Source organism: Mastigoproctus giganteus, chromosome 3, assembly GCF_048544385.1.
Source record: "Mastigoproctus giganteus isolate SK-2022 chromosome 3, ASM4854438v1, whole genome shotgun sequence".
NCBI lineage: Eukaryota > Metazoa > Arthropoda > Arachnida > Uropygi > Thelyphonidae > Mastigoproctus > Mastigoproctus giganteus.
Window position 1 is genome coordinate 55,132,642 of NC_143577.1, and position 20,045 is coordinate 55,152,686.

Sequence of the window (20,045 nt, forward strand, 5' to 3'; positions counted from 1 at the left end):
TTTTCTACTAAAAATGAGTGTGCTCTTTAATTTCTCTTTTGTACTGTATGAGCAACAAAAAATGAAGTTTGAGCAAACTATTTTTTATTGGTATCTTTTTAGTTAGCCAAATGTGCAGAAGTAATTTAATTGCTTTTGCATATACTTGTTGAATGGACTTAAATTTTAGAGGTAACCTTGCAAAGACCCAGATATGAAAAGTAAAATTAACTTGATTCAGCCTCTTTATGTCATTTTGTATATACAAGAATAACACTCTCTGCACATCTGCTGCACTATTAACATCAAAACAAACCAAACCACTTTATATATCTACAGATTATTTTTAATTAATTTGCTGTGCAAATATGAGGCATAGGCCAAAAGTTTCCGGACTGGGGCAATAAAATTAATTTTAGACTTGTTAGTTATTGTTGGCATTTGTCACCTTCAAATTAGTCGCCTGTGGAGTTTATACATCGAGCTCAGCACTTGTCCCACTGAAGTATTTCTGGAACTCATGTTTCATGATGCTGTCCAACACTTTCTGTGATTCAGCTTTAATCTCTGCATTGTCTTCAAATCAGTGTCCTTTTAATTGAATTTTCATTTTGGGGAACAGAAGAAGTAACAGGAGACCAGGTTGGGAGAATAAGGAGGATGTGGGACCATTGCCATTTTGTTCCTGGCTTCAAACTACTAACTAAGAATGCCACATGGACTGATGCATTGTTGTGATGCAGAATCCAATCCTGAGTGTGCCATTTGTCTGGGCATTTTCCCCCTGACATCCTCCCTCAGATGCCTTAGGATCCTGATGTACAACTAGTGATTTACAAATTTTGCCTGGCAGAAGGAACTTCTGATGAACAATTCCCTCATTGTTGAAGAAAACAATCAGCATGATCTTGATGTTTAATTTGACCTGCCTTGTCTTTTTTGGATATGAAGATAATGGACTTTTCTATGAGGACTGCTCCATTATTTCTGGATCATAATCATAAGCCCACCTTTCATTCCCTGATATGGCCTTGGAAAGGAATTTACCATCCTTTCTGGCTTGTGCTTGCACATTCCTGTGCACTGAAAGTAGTTTCTATTTCTGTTCATCACTCAGCAAATAGAGCATAAATTTTGCAGCAGTCTGTCCCACATTTAAATTTACAGTTAAAATGTGTCAGCATATTTAGATTGTCATAAATATCATTAATCATACACTGGCTGTCCTCATGACTCATTTCACTTTTTCAGAATTTTCTTCAGTCTGACTTGATGATGGATAACCTGAGTACTCAAAATCCTCAGTTCAAGTTTGGCCACTTTGGAAATGCAAATACCATTGACAAGTTTAGGTGATGATGCTATAGTTCTACCTATAGCATCATCACAACCAAATGACTGTTTAAGCATTTCGTTAGTCTCCAAAGCTGTTTTCCCAAATTTATGGCAAAATTTGATGCAAATTCACTGTTCCTGAACATCTGCCATCTTAATCATCTACAAAAATTGCAAGATACACTCAACAAAAAAACTTAAACACCAATTACAAAAAAGTGCAACATCATGTTGATGCAAAACTCACCACACTAATTCACAATGAATTAGTTCTGTGGTCACTACAGTCCACTGCTATATCTATGTTGTTAGTTCTCCACGTGGCCAGTCCAGAAACTTTTGGCTTACACCTTGTATACTTATTGAAGGAGTTTGCTTATGCATGAGTATTGCGCACACATCATTTCTACTACCAGGTAGTTTTAATACTTTCACAAAGAGTTGCAATGGTATTGCACTACCTCAAATAAGTAACTCTTTACCTGTGGAGAAGACTAATGTTAATTATTCTTGGCAGATGCCACCACCCATACGGCACCGTTTCGAAGCTTATTTGCTTCTCATCAGTGGGTGGGCAGGTACCCTGTTGTTGCAATAGTGACAACCCAGTTATGAAGTATAACTCCACAATATGAGAGATGCTTGATGGTGTGTGGGGTTTTATCTAAAACATATTTTTTGGCTAAATGGCTTTAAGAGTATGAAGGAGTTTACTTATGCATGGGTATTGCACATACATCATTTCTGCTACCAAGGTAATTTTAATGCATCGTATAATGATATCTCATTGTGAATACCTTCATGAGTTGCCATGGTATGTGCAATATCATGCCAACTCATTGTGAAGGTATTCACAATATGAGATGATTAAAACACTGCATTAAAGCTACCTTGGTAGTAGAAATGATGTGTGAGCAATACCCATGCATAAGTAAACTCCTTCATACTCTTAGGCATTTAGTCAAGAAATATCTTTTAGATTGTATATTTATTATTCTTGGAAGGTTATCATGACCTAGAAAAAAAAAAAACAGTCTTATGAATAGCATCATTAAGTTGCCTAAAAAGTAGGTATTATTGTTCAAAAAAAAAAAAATTCTTTGTTATCTGTGATACTGGATATCTATATTATTAGTTTTTTTTTTTTTTTTTTAGTGGAGAAGGAACTCTTACAGCTTTCAATGTTCGACAGAGAAGGCTAGAACTGCAATCAGAATTGTTTGAATCTGAATTTCTCTCTCTAGCAGTTGTTAAGGTAAATATATTGGCCCTTTAATTATGCCAATTACAGTTAAATGGGATAAATTATAATACTTTGTTCCTTTTCTCTAAATTCTGAAAAAATAGCTTCCTTAGAATAATTGAATAGCATTTAAAAAAATTAGGTGATTTACCCTAAAACTATTTAAGCACTTTATGGGGAGGTATAGAGGAGTGTCAATAAACTAATGAAAACACTGGCTTAGTAACAGTAAAATGGTAAAGTGATATATGTCACATTTATTGTGTATATTCATAAGGGGAATTGTAATTACATCTGGATGGCTGAAACTGTAGTTACTAACTTTTTTTCATCTTGCATGCTTCCCCCCCCCCCCCACCGTCTTATTTAAAATCCACACAGCTTCCCTCTTTCACAGAAAATTTTCTTTTATATTCTTCTTTTCACCGAAAAAAAAATGACAAGACATTGTAAATAAAAACATACATTATTGTATCTCCAGCAAATTCTAATAAACAATTTACAAGACTCTTATATGAAGTGGCTACATAACTCTAGCATTACTGCTAATATGTATTCCTAAAAAACATATTCTGATTCATCATTGTTCTTGCCCTTAGCACATATTTTAATTGACTTTATCTTGAGTTATTCATTGCATAAATCCTTTAGTATTCCTTAATATTGAAGAATTTTCTCTTTAATAAATAGCAGTAAATGTGCAGCACATTCCAAATTCTCTTCAGTCAATAAACGATTTTCCTACCGCTGGAATCTTTGCACATGATGAAAATCTGAGTTTCCTTCCATCTTTATTAAAATATAAAAAGCTTGTTTGTTTCACAGGTACTTTTGATCCTTTGCATTCACCTTGAACCTTTTGTTCTAACATTATTTCTGCTGTCTTCCTGTTCCAGTCCAGCACAAATGAATACTGAATATGAGTTCTTCAAACATTATTTTTGAGTTTACATGAGTTATTATATAAAAGTGATTGTAAAACAAGAAAAAAAAAAAAAAAAAAACACGTTTCAGACGTTTTAAATATAAATATTTGTTATTTATATGAATTTAGTGTGTGGTATTTCTTGAAACATTCACCAAGATGCAATCCCAGTGAATGTTTCAAGAGTGAATGCTCCTGAAACCAGATTTCATGGTTTCCTGAAGCGTGTCTCATAATACTAAACTGTTTGTTTTCTTCCACCGCTAACAAACTCTCTTACTACATACTTCTCTTTCTTCTTATTTGAATTTTCTTGTTTCATCACAAAATGAGGGCATCCATTCAATCTTTCTTTGTCATCTGAACTTGATGGCTTTTTTCTAGAAAGGACATCCTTATTTCATACTTCTCCTACTAGCTGAACATGCAACTTCTTTCGAAACTGCTTGTGATGAAGGTTATTTTTTTAAGATGGATCCATCATCATCAAGTTCACAATTGAGACTTCTGATAGCCAGAAAATCAACTTTCTCCACTATTTCATCAATGCAGCATCCAAAATATCTGTAGAAATCTCTTTCTGCTAAAAAACGTTCTTGTAAAATGTGATTTTTATCTGTCCATTCTTCAGATCAGTATTCATTATAGAAGTTTTTTTATTTAGTCCCATATTAATAATCACACCAAAAAAGGCCTTTAGTTGATTTATTGAAACTGAAACCCAGTTGCACCAAATGGAACAATCAGGAAGTAACATTTGAAAGAGTTTCATTGGCAAAGTTATTTGTTTCATTCAAAATTTCTTAAAACAAAGAATTGGTAAAAAATCAGCCAAAAATATTCAAGTTCAGTTTTTGGAAATTTGAATTACTCCAACAAAATCCACAGTTCGAAACAGAAAAGGGAAACTGTTTGATTGAAACATCATTTACCTTGCTTGGCCTCCAGTTTTCCACACCAGCATTGGTTGACAAATCACTATCAGTTTCTTCGTCACTGTATATTGTTGGAATCAATAATAAAATCATCCTCTCTATCAGACTAAAGAAAATCAAATTCTGAATCAGAAAGATTTAACAATTTCTCAATTTCTTCATCAGAAATGTCTTGATTCTTCATCAGAAATGAGATGTTGATGCCATGACTAAACACTTCGTTTCTGGCAGAGAGTAAATACACAGTGAACACTAAAAATGAAGAAAAACTAGTCGCCGATTGTTAAAAATTGAATGTAAACATTCAGTTAGTTTGTCAACTTGTTTATATAAAGTATAATCGAAGGAACCTCAATAATTACACCAGAAGAGTGGAAAAACAAGCTATATAATTGGCAAAACAGAAAGGTCCTTGAACCACAAAGGATTAAAACATAATCATGCCATCATTAGCTATGCTTTTAAGGAACTCTGAATGAAATCCATAAAGATCTGCTTTGCCTATGGGTTTCAATTTCTGCAATCTGTATCTCATATGCACAGAGATGAAGGTGCTTCGAATGACTTGCTAAACAGCTGTTGTCAGTAAAATGTGAAATATAAAAGTTTGCACCAATTTCAGCACACTCCACAAAAACTGTTTAATGTTTTCAACATATTCTTCATTCATAGGTCTGCCAGTACTTTTTCTTTTAGACACCACCACTGTTCGTAAAACATTTGTACTAATCAGAAATTGATTGTTTACTTGGCGCATTCTGCCAAAATTGTCAATGCATTGACAGAACAGATTTTGATTTATGAAAATATAATTCATAAAACACCTGAGCAAAATGCAATTCCTTAATATAGAAGACTATATTAAGGAATACAAAATACAAGTGGCAATTCTGCCATTAGGTAGTAATGCCACTAGGTAAAGCTACTTGTTTATTTAGTTCTACTCTGTTGTAAATCTCATTAAAATTAAGTAGTCTAGTATATCTTTTGTGCCTTTCTTGTTTAGTTTCTGTTTTTTTTTTTTTTTTTTTTTAAGTTTTACTGTAGGCTGTTTCCTTCATGTCTTCATTTCCAGTCTTTTTAGATTGCGTGCCATCTTTAACAAATGAAATTTTAAAATTCATTTATCCTTCTTCATTCCTGGTTCCCCCCCCCACCATTGTGAAGTTTAGAGATGTTTTAATTAAGAGGATAACCAAACCTCAAACTGGAAGACCAAGATATCTCTTGTAGTCAGTACTTTCTCTTTGAGCTGTCCAGCTTGGGAAATCCTACTAGTAGTAATGCTAATGCTGGCATAGCTCTAGGGATCATCAGTGTGTACAAGTCTCCTCATCTGCCTGAAGGTTTCAAGACAGATATTATCAAGAATTCGTGGAAGTATTAATTGAAACTAATAAAACTGCACCCTAACCTGGGGTTTGTTTGTTTGTTTTTGGAGCATTAGCAACTAAGGCCATATTGCTCCGGGATATGCAGTGGTCATTCGCTGACCTTTCTGCATCCTCCGTATTTGGTGGTGACGGGCTCGAACCTCGGTCTAATCAAGAAGAAGGTCTAATCAAAAAGCACTGCTGCTCTTTCCCACCTGGCTACGGAGGCGCCTCTAACCTGGGGTACTTACAATATTCCAATGTAATGACTAAGTACTTCTTGAGAACTTTTAATTGACAATCATAAACTAAAAGGGGGGGGTCTTTTTAAAGAGAAATAAAAAGGAACTGTGAAAAGTAAATTTCCTTCCTCCACTGAATTTTGCTGCATTCTGAACTAAATCATTTTTTCAATGAGAATAAATATTATATTGTATAACCATGACTATAAGTGACATTTTTTTTATGAGTAACTAGAAATTTTGTATTCTTACCCAATTCCATAATCATATATAGTACACATAGCTGTATTTGTTCATTCAAACAACTCCCTTATGTCCACAACATATGTATAACAATATGCAAAATGAACACATGCGTACATGATTGTAGGAAGAAAACTTCTGTACTAAGAAACATAAGAGAATTGAGTATGTTACACTGTGTAAACAGCTGTTAGCTAAACAAATTGAATTTAAAATGCTAAATTTATGAATTTATTTTTAAGGTGAAGTTTATTACTGTAATATTACCACATCACCAAAATTGAACTGTGGTGATGTGGCAATATTGGATAAATGAATACACAATTTAGAGATATGGGGATGTGAAAACTCTTCATGAGTTAAATGAACATAAAAGAGACAGTCACAAGGAATTTTAGGCTCCTCTTCTTTACAAAGCTAAGAATAGTAGATATTGTCTGTCTTGACATAACATAGGGGTGGTTAATATTCTAGCTTCAGTACACCAAATGTGGAAGACATTCCAGATCTGATGTACTGACAAAATCAGGGCCTTACAACACTTTCATAATGAAATGAGACTATACATACACCTCTGAGCCAAAACATTATGACCACCTACACAACTGATGTTGGTCCTCCATGTGCAGCCAAAACAGCTCATACCTGGCGAGGCATGGATGCTACAAGATTTCTAAATGTGTCTTGTGGTATCTGGTACCAACATGTAACCAGCAGATCCTTTAACTCCTATAAGGTCCATGGTTGAAATACCACAGATACTCAATGGGATTGATGTCTGGGGCAGGCCAGAGCAATACCTAGAAGTCTTCCTCATGTTCTGTGAACCAGTCTCGAACAATCCAGGCAGTGTGGCATGGCACATTATTCTGCTGAAAGACGGCAGCACCAGAGGGGAAGACTGTTGCCATGAAAGGGTGTACATGGTCAGCAATCATGTTTAGGTAGGTGGTAGACGTGAGAGTGCCAGCACATGGATAACTGGACCCAGGCTATCCCAGCAGAACATTGCCCAAAGCATGACACTGCCGCCACCGGCTTGTTTTCGTTCCACGGTGCATCCAGGCGTCATCACTTCCCCAGGTAAACGACACACACACATACCCAGCTGTCCACATGGTGCATACACTGACTCGCTCAGTGCTGTCTCTGCCATTAATAGTAATACCAACTCCTCTCGCCCTGTAATAAAACAAATACATTCTAAGTTACTTGTCTGTAAGGAATCAAACCAAACTGACCTTCTGCTGTATTCCAGGACATTGTAGAATATCAGGAAATGAAAGAGCAGATCTTGCAGCCAAACAACCAGATACTACTCTTTTGCAGACTTTTCAAACTCCATATACTGATTATAAACATATTATCTGTAAAGCATGTTACAGTAGCTGGTCACTAATCTGGAGAGGTTATCCAGGAAACAAACTATACCAAATAAAACTAGAACCAAAGCTGTGGCTCTCCAGCTTTCAGAAAAGCAGACGAGAAGAAACAATTTTAGGAAGACTTAAGATTGGGCATACTCATCTCACTTGTATCTATTAACTAATGACAGCACTCCCCAATGTACATCATGTCAAGTACAATTCGCCATTTGCTAGTGGACTGTCACCACTTTCAAAACATCCGCTTAGACACCTTTAAATCAATTGTTAATACACAGCCATCAATAAATTTATTGCAGATCCTAGGAGATGATCCTAATAAAAAAGAATTATTTACCGGATAGGAATATATCATAAAATATATTTATTTCATATTCACCGTTAGAAAGACTCAATATGGCCCTAACAGCCTATGTGTCGTTAAACTCAACAACACATGGTGCAAACAGGAAACGTGATTCATCAGACCAGACAACCTTCTTCCAATCACTCAAGGTCCAGTTTCGATGCTCACGTGCCCATTGTAGCTGCTGTCACCAGTGAATCATGGTTAGCATTGGCACTCGGAGCGGCCTGCGGCTACGCAGCCCCATTTTCAGCAGGGTTCGATGTACTGTGTGTTGTGACACATTACTCCCGTCACCAGCATTCCAATTACTGGTGAGTTGCACCACAGTCGCCATTCTGTTGCCACGTACCATCTGGGAGAGCCTTTGCTCACCTCAAGCATCGAAGAGCCGCAGTTGTCCAACACCTTGCCAGCGGTTCGTGGGTTCCCCCTCCTCGGACCACTTTCGGTAGGTACTAACCATGGCTGACCATGAGATCCCACCTGCCATGCCATTTTGAATATGCTCTGACCCAGTCATCTGGCCATTACAAAATTTGCCTTTTGTCAAACACACTTAAGTCCGCTGCCTTTCCCATCTGAAGAACAAGAGTAACAGTGATTAACAGAACTCAGTATCAGGTGTTTTTTATACTTTGTCGTGACCCGTGCACGTGCGTAGTTCACCTGCAGTTGCTTTGATTTGCATAACGACTGGCTGGTCATAATGTTTTGCCTCATTGGTGTAGATGCACCTCCTAATCAGTGGATTGGATGCAAAGGCCCTGTGAAGTGGGCCCTGAAATGAAATGGTTATCCTTCAAGTCCCTGTGGTGTGGGCACTGAGATCAACAGATTTCACACTCATGAATTTTTCTTATGGAAGATTGTTAAAAACTATGTCTACATCCCTTTATTGCTGATGACACTAGACATGCTTGGGACACAGACAGAGAGGCTCATGCAAAAATTGACTGCTGTTCTGCAAAAAGTGTGACAGTGAATTTTATTAACTTTTTTTGCAAAACTTTTATGGTTAGTCTTTCAGATGTTTTCTATTTCATAGCTGTATCTTAACTTTGGCTCCTGGTTCTTAACAGAATGACTTAAATGTGCTTTGATGCATAAAAGATTGAAACTGTAAAGATCATTTATAGACACCCATTATTTTACACAGTAAAATTGCACATGTTGAATTTTATAATATATTGTTTAATTTTTTTATTTATTTTTTTTATGATAATGTTCTTTTATAGAATGGTAGCAAAGTAGTAGTGGGAAGTGGAGAAGGTGCCCTGAATATCTTTAACTGGGGAGAATGGGGCAATATTAGTGATCGTTTTCCTGGACATCCTGACTCCATTGATAGCATTGTGGCAGTCAATAATAACATAATTTGTACTGGATCAGTAGATGGACTTATCAGGTATGAAACTTTTTCTTAAGTGAAGTGTAAAGGTGGAGCTAGCTGTTTGAAATAGTGGAGCTAGCTCCATGAAATTCATAAAATATGAATTTCATGGAGAATTTCACTATAGTTCAGATTTAGGAGATGGAATATTACAATGAGATAATCTCATTACAATACAGTAATACCCCGACTTACGCTACCCCAACTTACGCGAACTCGGAGTTACGCGGTTCTTGATTTTTTTTCGTTTGGCAACGCTGCCGCCCACTATCTTCAAGGTCGTTTTTCATATGTTATCGATATACGGTGCGCGGCGGAGAATGAGAGCGAAAGATGAACAAAATTTAACTTTGTTGCTTTTATATTTTTTATATCAGTGAAGGGGAAACACATTTCACCATAATAACGTAAAAACCAACACAATTCCAGCTATCGGTATAATTGCAAATGCAATTAGATCGAGTTTACTACCAGTTTATAACAGATTTCACTAGCAGAAACGCAACTGGATTTTTATTATTTTATGGTAGTAACCCCTAGAAATGTGAGGTGTTAATAGCGTATCTCTGCCTTTATGGTGTTGTTTATTCAGTTGCTACATGCGCGCAGCTTTGTTTATGCCTATCAAGCGTGCCTCCTCATTTTGTAATTGTGCTTTATTCCCTAAAAATAGTAAAATACTTAATTAAAAGGTGTGAAAAGGAAGCGTCCCGGTGAAGACACTGCAGATTCAGAGAGAAAAAGAAAAGCAATTATCGATAAACAGAGGCGGACTGGGTCAAAAATTCTTACCCAGGAATATTTATAGTGGCCTCATACTATGGTTTATGGCCAAAATCACACTGGCCCACCGGGGTTTCCCCGGTAAGGCTTATGGCCAGTCCACCTCTGTCGATAGAGAAAAAATATGAAATTGTGAAACGCTTTGAGCGAAATGAAAGACCATGTGATATTGCACGTGCTACAGGCCTAAATGAAGCAACGGCGAAAAGCACATGCCAATTGCAAACTTGACAGGTTGAAAATTGAAAAGATCTCAATTGTAAAGGGCTTAAAAATTTTAGAAAACATAGACTCCAATGAAGAACGCGTTATAGCTACAAAGCAAGGAATAAAAAAATTATTAGCTTGCTACGAAGAAATTCTGCGTGAAAAAAAGAACGCGCTGTGTCGTCAGACGAATTTGTTAGATTTTATGAAGCCATCGACATCGAAATAACTTTTTTACGTAAGTCATTTGTTTTTTTTTAATACATATTTTGTATTAATATGTATAAAGAACTGCAATTTTATTAATATTTTTCTTCTAAACTAGTGTTTTTGTTAGTCCTTGGTCCCAATTAAGCAAAATTTATATGTATTTATATGCAAAGTTGTACCCCGACTTACGCGAATTCGACTTACGCGATTTTCGTCGGACCCACCTATCGCGTAACTTCGGGGTATTACTGTACTGGTATTTGGCTTAATATTGTATTATTACTAAATAAATTATAATTGTAAAACAGTTATAAAAAGGAATAAGAATAACAAAAAAACACTGAAAAAAAATAGTGATTACATTCCATCTGAGAACAATTTCCTTGAAGTTTGTCCAGAATCATCTGTATGAGCACATCCTAAAGAAACAAATAATAGGAACTTCTGCAAGTTAACTGGAGAAGACACGGAAGAGAACTTTAAAATGCATTATTTCTAAAGAAATAACTATATTATTGGTGGGATTTGAGGAAGAACTTTGGAAAATATACTTTATCAAATTCTTTCTTTCTTGCTGGATGATAAAATTTTTCTAAGGATGGGATACACTTGAATAAAAAATTTCCTTACTACTCATATTCTCTGGAATATTTCTACTTCTCTGGAAGTATTCCAAGGAAGTACCATCTTCAGGAATATTCTAAGTGGAATGTCCCTTCTAACAAGCAACTACATGGGATGTATTAAAGTTACAATGAACATAAAAAGACACCTCTTATATGTGTGTATATAGTTAATAAATTTTATAAATTCAAAATACTGGTTAAGTCAACAAATACAGACAATAAAAATTATCAGAAGTGGTGTCAGTTCTGATATACTGGATGCAGAATTTGAATATGGTAAATACAATGTGTACAAGGACAAAGTTATGTTTTTAAATGCCAAACATATAGATACAAAACCAGTAAATAACTGTATTGAATCAATATGGTGTAATATAAGAATTGAGAGAACAAAGATGATGGGAGTGTGTATAGACCAGATGAATGTGATGAATATAGTGATCTTCCTTTTAAGCCAGCAAATTAGAATGCCTAATTGTGGAATTATTGACCGGAATATGTGGGGTAGTCACAGGGCATTCTGGATTTGCTGGATGGCCGCTTCCTATAGCAGCACGTTAGTGATGCCATAAAGGAAAACAATATTTTTCATCTATTTATCAGTAAGGATTCATCAGCTATTAAGAATCTTCAAATAAAAAATTGCTGGAGACCAGTGATTATGGCTTGTTAATGTGGATATATTTAAAGAAACCTACAGTTCAAAATGAGAAAGTTAAAGGACATGCTAATAAATGCAGAAACAGCTAACTAATTTGATAATGACATGCACTACGTTATGTGTAAACATAATTTAGACACTTTAATTAATTAATAATTGTACATTATGATATTCCAAACATATTATGTACAATGTATTATGGTTTTTTCATTGTGATTTCAGATCATAATGGATCCTTCATTGATGAAGGATCCATTCTGATGTGAAATGCTTGGAATATTTAATTAAAATTAAATGCAACAAGGGATCATATCTTTAAGAGTACAATAATCTATATAATATTGGTGTAAACACACCATAGACAACTTTTAAACAAAAAACTACGTTAGTAGTTTGAAGGGCACCATTTTATCTGTATCTCATATTTGTGCTCTTCCTTCTCAACAAGTTGCCACATATTGCAATACCTCGAATAAGTAACGCTTCACTAAAAGAGAAGACTACTGTTACTTATTCTCAGTGGGCACAGGAACCCTGGTATTGCAGACATGACAATCCAGTTATGAAAATAATCCCACAATATGAGAGATGCCAGAAGGTGTACATGATAATATTTAGGTAAAATTAAATGCAACAAGGCATATCATATCTTTAAGAGTATAATAGTCTATATAATATTGGTGTAAACACACCATAGACAACTCTTAAACAAAAAACTACACTAGTAGTTTGAAGGACATCATTTTATCTGTATCTCCTATTGTGCTCTTCCTTCACAATGAGTTGCTATGTATTGCAATACCACAATGGCAATTCGTGAAGGAAGAGCACAATATGAGATACAGATAAAATGATGCCCTTCAAACTAATGTAGTTTTTTGTTTGAGTTGTCTATGGTGTGTTTACACCAATATTATATAGATTTACTATATATATAATGTAAATTAAAAGCAAAATTAAGAAAAGGGGCACCTCCGTAGCCAGGTGGGAAGGAGCAGCAGTGCGTAGTGCACTCTTCTTGATTAGACCGGGGTTCGAGCCTGTGACCACCAAATACGTAGGATGTGGAAAGGTCAGGGAATGACCACCGCATATCCCCGGAGCAATATGGCCTTAGTTGCTAAAGCTCCTAAAAACCAAATAACAAACAATAAGCACTGGCGGGATAAGTTTTTTTGCTAGCAAAGGTGCTGGTTTGAAAGATTTGTTTGAAATTTCTAATAAATATTACATTTAATATTAAATTGTTTATTTTCATTTCAATGCCATATGCTTGCATTTCACTATGTACTGTCTATGTACATAGTCATATTATGAAGGTACATATAATACATACACAGACAAAATTTTAGACTAGTTTTTCTTATATATTTCATACTTTGGAATGGAACCCCTTTATTACTATGGGAGCCATAACTTGGTATTCGCAACATTTCTCAGGAACGTAACCCCCAAATAGTGGGGGTTTACTGTAATACAGCCTCTTTCATTGTGAATATTAACTCTGTGTTTCCGTACTTGTAAATAAATCTCGATTTAGTGGAAATGCATTATACTTGTATGGTGATGTAGACCTGTGTATTTACATTCCTGGTGTTAATAACTCTGTTAGTGGGGAATTATGAATTTGGATATCTAGGTACCGTGCAGATAGGTGTCGAGCCACACCTATGCGCAATTAACCTGGGGTTCAAAAGAGGGCCAAATTATAGCTCTAATTAGAGTTATGTTCCATGGAAAAAATTTTTTCTACGATACTATCAGGACTAATGTCAGTTGGTTGCTGTATGAGTTTAGCTTGTGCGGCTGCATCTATATGGTGTCTGATGTAATTGTCAGGTATTTTGTTTTTGATAAGGGTATTTTTCAGTTTTATTAAAGCTGTTATAATGCTTTCTGCGCTATTGCATATGTGTATAATTCTGTTTGTTTGGTTTCTGATAATGTTTCTTTCTTTAAAATTTCATTAATTTTGTTGTTTTTATATGTATCTTATATTTTTTATATGTATCTCATATTTTATATGTAAGGCTATCCATACATATAACTAGCGGGTTTGTTAGCGTTAATGTCTAATTGTCCACAGACAATAGCATTAACGCTGGAGCCAATATTTACAATACTTACGCCATTTAATATTTAAACCTAAATGTCTTTTGACACAATTTCAATATTATTGACATTGACAGTACCCTGGATTGCTTATCAGCTACAGGGACAACAGTATAAAATAGTAATTATAAATTAGTAAATAAAAAATAAATAATACATCATACTACGGAAGTATTAGGCAACAGTACGAACCATAGCTAATATTGTGTATAAATAATTTAGCACCATGAATACTACAATGAAACAGAGAAAAATGCTGTACGGGTAACACAGCATAAATTGCACCCCGGGCTTAGACATGACCTCGCAGGACCCGAATCTTCCTGAAAACAGTCACATGGCATACAGTGCCACCACATCTCATGTGAATACACTGAAATGCCAACGAAACATAACACACAAGAGCATCCCATATGATGAAGACTATATAGATACTCTACACCAGCAAAGTCTACTAAAATTTAATAAATGTAACAGTAAATTATGTAAAACGTGCCCATACAGGCATAGCCAGCACAGCTATAACACAGAAAATTCACCAATTTTTTGCCACACAAAAGGAGTAATATGCCTGATAACATGTAAAGAATGCGGCATCCAGTATATAGGACAAACCAGCACTGAACTACATATAAGACTAAATCTGCACCGATCTCAAATAAAGAAATATGGGGAAAATCCACCCAAAGACAGAAATAACACAGATACAGACAAATACACCAATGAAAAAGAGCTAAGACACTTCCAAAAACCCAACTTTACTAATATCACCATAGCCATACTAGCCATCATGGAAAACACCAAAAAAAAAAGGAACTACTAGAAGATCTTTTCATTCTTCAATACAAATCCCTCTACCCTTATGGGTTGAACAATAGGTTCAATGGTAGGAATTTCACCTACTCCAGTTATAAACAATGCACATATGCAATTTTTAAATTAACAAAAAACATACACAGTAACGGATTGAGAAAATATAAAATTAAGCAAGATTATAGTAGCTATAATAGGACAAGACATTAACAATTTCGAAAAACTCCTCACGGAATGGGATATAGATCCCATTAACATAAAAACCATACATAACACCCTGTTTGCACTAAAACATAGTAAGCTAAAAGCCGTAAACAAGATATACTATAAGATTTCTGTCAAAAATATGCATCTTAAACACGCATTAGAAGATATCATTAAATTCAGAATAGGGTTAGTATACTCTGAAAATACAAACAAAGAGTATTGCATAATAAAATTTCTGAATTGGGTCTATGACTACGTTAATCTCAGAAATATCATGCAGAAAACTAAAACCTATCTTCCAATAAATAATATCAATATTGAAATCAGACATAGATATGACTATAACTACAAAAACACAATAGCCAACATGGGCATAACAGATCAGTCCTGTTTCTGTCATGAAGAAAAATACAAAAATTATATAGATCCACATACTAACCGGCGACCTTAAAATTATAGAAGACAATACCCTACAAGAAGTAATGAGCAAAGGAACAAAATTCAGACCCAACTCCAAAATTTTCTTAAAAAATATACACAACTCTATCAATATGGATCTATTACAATTTGCATACAAAACAGCATACAAATAAAACACCCCAGTGGAAGCATTTCAAAGATGGATTAATATTACCACAAAACATCTTAACTAGATTCAGAGACATCAATGACACACCAATATGACCACAAGATATAAAATTTAAAAAGTATTAAGCAAAAAATCAAAAACCTACAAAACAAGTTCATTATCACCAATATAGACAAAGCTAATAATAACTTCAGCATCATTTGTAAGAGATTCTGTATAGACACCCCAAACATAATCACTAAAAAACTAATAGCAATACACAAGAAAATTAAATTAAAAATGGACAACACCCTATATCCATACATTTACTGGATTCCCAAATTTCACAAAGATCCTACAGGGAAAAGGTTCATCACCACATGCAGAAACAGCTACAACAATACGACTATCAAAGTAATGGAATCCAAATTAAATATTATAACTAGCAATATCACAAACACAAAATTTATCTCCAATAACAGGCAGTACATTGAATATATTAGAAATAACCACATCAACAATGTATACACATATGACTTCAAAAACTTGTTCACTGGTATATCTCACGACAATTTGATAAAAGTACTATCCGAATATTACATAGAATATCAAGATAAACTAGGATGTAAAAAACAGTACTGGAAAGACTATCGACCTTAATGTGAAAAATAATTACATACAGATGGGCAATAGCATCTATGTGCAAATAGGCGTGGCTATGGGTTCAAGTAGTTCATGCTCCATAGCCAACCTCTATTTGCACTTTTATGAAAATAAATATAAAGAAGACATCACATACTACAATAGATGATGTACTAGTCATCAGCCATGCAGATTTCGACAACATAGCTAAAAAAAATCTATCCCAAAGATTTGACCATAGAAAGAACCAACACAGAAAGCAACCTACAAGCCACCTACCTAGATAGTCAAATCACAATAACAAGCTATTTTGTATACACCAAACACTACGATAAAAGAGACCTGTTCGGCTTACCAGCTATCAAACTAACTAACTGGGAAATTAAATTAGCCAAAAATATACATGGAAACGTTATCAGAAACCAAACAAACAGAATTATACACATATGCAATAGCCCAGAAAGCATTATAACAGCTTTAATAAAACTGAAAAATACCCGTATCAAAAACAAAATACCTGACAATTACATCAGACACCATATAGATGCAGCCACGCAAGCTAAACTCATACAGCAACCAATTCACATTAGTCCTGATAGTATCGTAGAAAAAAATTTTTCCACGGAACATAACTCTAATTAGAGCTATAATTTGGCCCTCTTTTGAACCCCAGGTTAATTGCGCATAGGTGTGGCTTGACACCTGGATATCCAAATTCATAATTCCCCGCTAGCAGAGGGGACAACACCAGGAATGTAAATACACAGGTATAATGCATTTCCACTAAATCGAGATTTATTTACAAGTACAGAAACAGAGTTAATATTCACAATGAAAGAGGCTGTATATATTTGTAAATAGTTATCCCCAAGGGCACATACAGGGCTGTCATGCCTTAGAAAAGCGTTGCCAGTCCACACCCTACGGATAACACATTTTAATTTTAATAACTATCACCCCATCCTTTCCCATTTTATTTTAATAAACACCGTGTCAATTATTACCATTTATTTCTATCATTTTTAGCATGGTTAGATATTATATTGTATCTGCTTCCCACAATAATACAAGCTTTATATTACAATCAACACCAGCCCACGATGCTCAGGAATGCAAAGAATGTGATGTTGCCTATGGTAAGGTTAACTATCACGCCACGGACAAAACCTGATACGACTGCGCAATAAACCGTACCACACACACACACATAAAATCTAAACTTTGGCAGGAAATTGAATATTTTCAGACTGAACACCACAGGACATGGAGGTGATATACTATATTTCAATCCGTTGCATACCCATAGGGCTTTGAATCTCCTATCACAATTTGCTGAAATATACGTAAACCACCCTGTTTATTTAAAATTAAGTGCTTATAGAAAAATAAGTACATTTATTCAATAATATTACTCTTATAATTCCAAATTATCCTCAAAGTAATTAACCCAGCAAAACTGGTATAGAGATTACAGAAACGGCAATGTATAATACATTCCTCTAGCACGGCTATATGTTTTTTCAAAGCCTCTGAGGAGTAGCAGAGATATAACTATGAGGAAGAATGTTAATTCTCCTTAATTTTGTTCTTTTTATATGTATCTTATATTTTTTATATATAAGGCTATCCATACCAGGGCTATGGTTTAAAAATATAACTAGCGGATTTGGTTGGGGTCACTACAAACCTGATGCTCCCAAGTAGTACCACAATTTAAAAACAAAAATGTATAAATAAGTTAAGTACATATACAACCCATACACGTGTAATGTCTTAATTGTCCACAGACAATAGCATTAATGCTGGAGCCAATATTTACAATACTTACGCCATTTAATTTTTAAACTTAAATGTCTTTTGACACAATTCCAAGATATATATATATGAAGTGCATTCAAAAAGTTCCTGGAATTTTACTTTAAAAGTCTGAGTGAACAGCTGGGCTTACTAACCTAACCATCTTCAAAGTATCTTCTTTCTGCACAGCTTGGGAAGACTGAAGGGTCCTTCCCAAGCTGCTTTGAAACACTTTAAAATCATGTTCTTTTAGCACACGTGGGGCTGCTTCCTCATAAATCCGGCATTAAAAAAATTTGGAATTACTTTAATGGCTTAAATTAAAAATTTTTCCCCAGGTAGTCTGTCCCGCCATTTTTTTTCTTGAACACACCACTCGCTTGGTTTCTACCAGTTCTGTTACGGCACTGGCACATTAGGTTTAAGTTTTGCAATGCAAACCTTGACTACTTTTGTAGCTTGAATTAATATTTACACAACTGCCTAAGCAGTACTTATAGCGAAATGTCGGAAGGACTACAAAAAAAAGTCGGACACATTGTATTCATGAGATGTGACATATTTAATGAATTTGTTAAATATTGAGTCAATCGAGTCCAATTTTTCAAGTCATCAAAAGGCATGAATTCTTGAACCAGTTTACACGCAGAAAATCAAGACACATCTCATTGTCAGCTGACCAATATTATACAATTTCTATTTTTGTCCACAATGGGAACGTAGTATTTTCATTGATTAGCAGTATCAGGTATCAGCTTTGATTTCATATGTTCTGTGATACTATCCTGCAATTTTCCTGTGATACTATCCTGCAGTTCGGGTATCAGCTTTGATTTCGTATGTTCTGTGATACTATCCTGCAATTTTTTTCTTCTTTCTCTGAAAACAATAAATTAAAAATATTTCATATTCTTGCAACAAAATTTACTTTTCTGAAGGCATTTTATTTTAGAAAAATTAGCAGGGATTAGGAAAGGTAGTATTTTCATTGAAGCAACATAAGAAATAAAATGGAAACAAGTACTGTGAATAATATTTTGTTGGTTACTTATAATTTGAAAATGGGTGGTAAAACATTTTATAATCCATTACTGAAAATGATTGGCAGTAACGATAAATATGTATTGTAATTTTTTTCTAATAAATATAATTTTTAAAATGTCCTTATTTTGAAAACTAAAAAGCCCTAGTTTTTTCCTATTTTGTCCTAGCCTTGTAATTATTATGGTGCTGGTATTTTTTCCACACAGTTCGGGTATCAGCTTTGATTTCGTATGTTCTGTGATACTATCCTGCAATTTTTTTCTTCTTTCTCTGAAAACAATAAATTAAAAATATTTCATATTCTTGCAACAAAATTTACTTTTCTGAAGGCATTTTATTTTAGAAAAATTAGCAGGGATTAGGAAAGGTCAATTTTGACCAAATAAGGGGCATGGATAACCATATAAAATGAATTTTGATTTGTTTTGCTATTTATTTGTTTTCTTACTATTATTTTTTTATTATTCTTTAGGGCTGTGCATATTCTTCCAAACAGGTTTCTTGGTGTTGTTGGTAATCATGATGATTTTCCAGTTGAAAACATGACCTTGTCTCATGACAATTCACTGCTAAGTAGTTGTTCATATGACGAAAAAATCAAATTCTGGAATGTTTCTTATCTAGAAGATATAGAGGAAGACCCTAATGCCAAACCCAGCAGAAGGAATAAAAGAAAGAGTAAAACATTAGCTTCTGCAAAGGCTGCAGAATTTTTTTCTGATTTAGCAGAATCATAACATTTTTGAATTGTACAAAATAAATTGAATTGTAAGAATTCATTTTCTCTCTTTTTTTTTTTATTACACATTTACCATAAATTTCAATGCCATTTCACCTACTTCAGTGATTTACTACGAACTAAAATGATGCTTTACACTAACTTGTTTAACTTGTAAATTTCCCATAGTCTGAAGCTTTTTAAATTTATAAATGAACAAATCTCCACCGTACCTACCTTACTGTACTAGTATTCTCT

At 34.5% G+C, this 20,045-nt stretch overlaps 1 protein-coding gene across 1 annotated transcript in view; it reads left to right on the forward strand.

The window, feature by feature from the left end:
- The window catches only part of LOC150088021 (WD repeat-containing protein 55), a 66,887-nt gene extending 47,081 nt beyond the window's left edge, over window positions 1-19,806 (forward strand). The window contains exons 6-8 of the mRNA XM_090369987.1: window positions 2,470-2,569; window positions 9,245-9,414; window positions 19,542-19,806. Of these exons, the coding sequence (XP_090226113.1) occupies window positions 2,470-2,569; window positions 9,245-9,414; window positions 19,542-19,806 (535 nt within the window). The remainder of the gene's footprint in view (window positions 1-2,469; window positions 2,570-9,244; window positions 9,415-19,541) is intronic.
- Window positions 19,807-20,045: the final 239 nt, after the last annotated feature.